At 39.6% G+C, this 4,136-nt stretch overlaps 1 protein-coding gene across 1 annotated transcript in view; it reads left to right on the top strand.

The window, feature by feature from the left end:
* Positions 1-573: 573 nt before the first annotated feature.
* frzb (frizzled related protein) overlaps positions 574-4,136 on the top strand; it is a 17,307-nt gene continuing 13,744 nt past the window's right edge. Inside the window, exon 1 of the mRNA XM_034885898.1 lies at positions 574-998. Within this exon, the coding sequence (XP_034741789.1) occupies positions 791-998 (208 nt within the window). The 5' untranslated portion in view covers positions 574-790. The remainder of the gene's footprint in view (positions 999-4,136) is intronic.

Below are 4,136 nucleotides of genomic sequence, written 5' to 3' on the forward strand. Positions count from 1 at the left end.
AACTTCATCAGGATACATAGTATCCTGGATCCGTGAAATAACTGGCCTTTAATAATAATATTAATAAAAATAATCTGCCTGCCTCCATGGGAATATGGCCTCTGTATTTTAAGGAAGAACATGGATTTATTAAAAAATAAAATTGGGATCCTTAAAGGTTGGATTTCCCCTAATTTTTGGAATTAAGGCAAAAAATGTATTCCTCTTTTTGGTCAACTTTAGCATGGGTGTGTAAACTTAATAGCACCACTGTATGTATGTATGTATGTATGTATGTATGTGTGTGTGTGTGTGTGTGTGTATTGATAGATATATAAATAAGTGAACCATAACAACAAATTGTATTGAACTAAAGTTCTAAAATAGAAAAAAGGGGGTAGGACTTCTTCCTGGTCCCCTCTGAACATGGACTAACTTATTTTAGAGCTTTTAAGGGATTTACTGGTGTTGACTTTTCATCTAAAAGGACTCTATTTTTTAGCATGGAGGATAAGAGAAGAGGAGAAGAAAGCAGAGGAGGGGAGATGTGGAGAAGGAGGGATAAAGCAAGAGGAGGAGGAGGAGGTGAAAGTCTGAATAAGAAAGCAGCTCCTCCCGCTTCTTCCGAGCTGCCCGCAGACCGGACCGCAGCAGTGGCACAAAAAGCACCCATCAGCAGCAAAACCACGTCCTGGTTTGGATCTAACTCCCCGTGAGTGGCGGAGACTTTACCCGAAGCACCGACGGCGCTGCCGTGACTCCACCGTACCCCTGTCTCTGAAGCAACCGACCGACCGACCCACCCACCGACATGCTCCTCCCGGGACTCTCCGTGTCTCTGCTGGCCGTGTCCTGCGCTCTGTGGCCGGCTGCGGCGGTCCGGGCTGCGTCCTGTGAGTCGGTGCGGATCCCGCTGTGCCGGTCCATGCCGTGGAACATGACCAAGATGCCGAACCACCTCCACCACAGCACGCAGGACAACGCGGTGCTGGCCATCGAGCAGTTTGAAGGGCTGCTGGGTGAGTTGGGCTAGAAGTCTGCTCACCAATTATCCCAACAATTAACTCTATGGTGCACTAATTAACCGACTGACACCCACAGACGACTCAAACGCTTGCGCTTAATGTGAGTTCTCTACGGAAGAGGAGTAGGGCCAACGTGAAAAATTTCTTTGAAATCTCAAAATGATCACTTTAAACCTCTGAGGTCTAATAAAGCCTATTAAGATGTCTGAGAATAAAGTCAGAATTAAGACTTTAATCCTCTGTTGATTTTTACACATCTTCTTAACACCTTTTTAGGGCTATTTGCTAGATGTCTGGCCTCTAATTAACTGACTGACACCTACAGACAACTCAAACGCTTTGGTGCACTTAATGTGAGTTCAGTACGGAAGAGGATTAGGGCCAATGTGAAAAATGTCTTTGAAATCTGAAATTAAAGACAAATATTTCCTCTCAAAATTCTCACTTGAACACTCTGAGGTCTAATATTAGAGGTCTGAGAATAAAGTCAGAATTATAACTTTAATCCTCTGAAGTTTGAGGGCATTGTCTTGATTTTTACATATGATCTTAACACTTTTTTAGGGGTATTTGCTAGATGTCTGGCCACTAATTAACTGACTGACACCTACAGACAACTCAAACGCTTTGTTGCACTTAATGTGAGTTCAGGGCCTTAAAATTCTCACTTTAATACTCAGAGGTCTAAGAGTATCTTCTCTATTTTTTACATATATTCCTAACACCTTCTTAGGGTATTTGCTAGAAGTCGGGTCACTAATTATCAGGTTAACTGTTTAATGGACTAATTAACGGACTGACACCAACACAGACAGTTGTTGTTGACAACTGTTGACACATTCTCTTAACGCCTTTTTAAGGGTATTTGCTAGAACTCTGGTCAAGAGCAGAAGGCGAGGAAATATGCTGTAGATCCAAACTAGTTCCTCTTTAAACCCAACATTTAACCCGCCTGTTGTCGTTGGGTCAAATTTGATCCATTTTCAAAGTTTCTATGTCGGAAACATGGCTTTTTCAACCAAATTTCCTAAAAATAACATGAGTGGTTCCACACTCTAATTGATGATCACCACCCTCTGGTCTGCCCGGGTCTATTTTACTCAATTATTCTGCATAATTTAATGTCAATGAGATTTATTCACCATCAGTTCCATAAAGAAGTGTAAAACTAGTGGTAGTAATTAATGAAGTTTGCCAAAAAGATGTAACACAGACTTTGGTGATCATTAATTGGCTACTTTATGCTTTATAAATAGGCAAAAAAATCGGAATGATCAACTGGAACACAATACGAGGGTTAAATGATGCAAGCCTCACAAACTGGACTCACCTGCAGACTGAACTCACCTGCAGACTGAACTCAGACAGAAACCTGGACTAATAAAAGCCCCAAAACTATAACTTAGTCAGAATCCAGATCACTGGCAGTGGCTTTTCATTCTCCTGTTGAATATCTACGGGAGAATATTAAATATCTCTCCCTTAAAACACATAGAACCAATATTAGGTTTGTGCAAAATACATTTAAATGAAGACGGCTACTCCGCGTTCAGCAGCCTTGCGACAGAGGGAGTGAGCACGTTAGAGTAACGGGCGGTGTCAGTGGAAACTCACAGGACAACATATGGGGGGGGTCCATAGCCATTAGTAGAAGTTGACAAAGCCGATAACAATACAGTTCATTTACAGTAAGAATGAAAATCTTTAGTTTTTGTCGCTTTTCTCAACATTTTCTTGGAATGTCACAAACTCCAACACAAAAGTTTGTTCAACCCTTTGAGGTCTAAGGGCTTTTTTAAATATCTTCTTGATTTCTCCTTCTAAGAGTAATTGCATATAATTGATCCCTGTGTGTTTCAGAATAAACTCAGCTTTCTGTGTAGCAACATACAAAATTGTTCCAGAGCAACGTAAAAACAGACAATTCTTCCCTAAAGTGGAAATATTTCTCAAATCTCTTGTGAAAACATCCCGACACTCAAGTGTTTTGAGCAACTATTTTAATAAAACTGAAGCTTTAAAAAAAAAAGTATACAAGATATACAGACCATCTGCAAACCAAGCCAGATATCGGCCATGATAATCAGCCAGGCCGATATTTGGTCGATCCCTAAAATATGGTCACATTAGAAATATTTCTGCTTGTTGGGGAACCCGTTTCTCCCGGAGAGAGCTTCACTCGTTTCAAAGAACTCAAATCAATGTCACTCAAATTAGTGATAGGAAGAATGTTTTAATACATCAGATTAGTTGGATTTGGGTCCCTTTTGCCTGCAGTCTGAACACTAACATGATGGTAACATGCTCCCAATGTCAATGCTAAAGGAATCACGGATGCTGGGATGTTAAGACAGGGTAAACATAGGCCTCTGGTAATTGTTAATCATTTTTTCCACTTGTCTTCCTGGCATAATGTTGCTTGTTCCTTTTTTTTTTTTACAGTTAAAATGAAAAATACACTGCTGTGGACGTTGTCTCGATGCAACAATTTTGTTAAAATTCTTTACATATAAATCTAAGTTTGCTACTCAGTTTGTTAATCACTTCCTAGACAAAGCTTAAAGTTCCCATGACATGGTGCTCTTTAGATGCTCCAGAATTGAGCATCGACTCGTTCTAGAGAGAATCTCGATGCCTCTAAGAATCGATTCTTTTTCCCACCCCTATTCATTAGATAAGCCACTCACGGTATTATGAAATAAATAAAAAAAAGGTTGGGTGAGTTTTGTAGCTTACATGCACAAGATTCAGATGATTTAGGCATGTATCAAAGCCTTTAGTCCAGTAACACTTCAATATTTAGCCTTTAGTCCAGTAACACTTCAATATTTAGCCTTTAGTCCAGTAACACTTCAATATTTAGCCTTTAGTCCAGTAACACTCCAATATTTAGCCTTTAGTCCAGTAACACTTCAATATTTAGTCTTTAGTCCAGTAACACTTCAATATTTAGTCTTTAGTCCAGTAACACTTCAATATTTAGTCTTTAGTCCAGTAACACTTCAAAATTTAGTCTTTAGTCCAGTAACACTTCAATATTTAGTCTTTAGTCCAGTAACACTTCAAAATTTAGTCTTTAGTCCGGTAACACTTCAATATTTAGCCTTTAGTCCGGTAACACTTCAATATTTA

Source organism: Etheostoma cragini, chromosome 11 (genome assembly GCF_013103735.1).
Source record: "Etheostoma cragini isolate CJK2018 chromosome 11, CSU_Ecrag_1.0, whole genome shotgun sequence".
NCBI lineage: Eukaryota > Metazoa > Chordata > Actinopteri > Perciformes > Percidae > Etheostoma > Etheostoma cragini.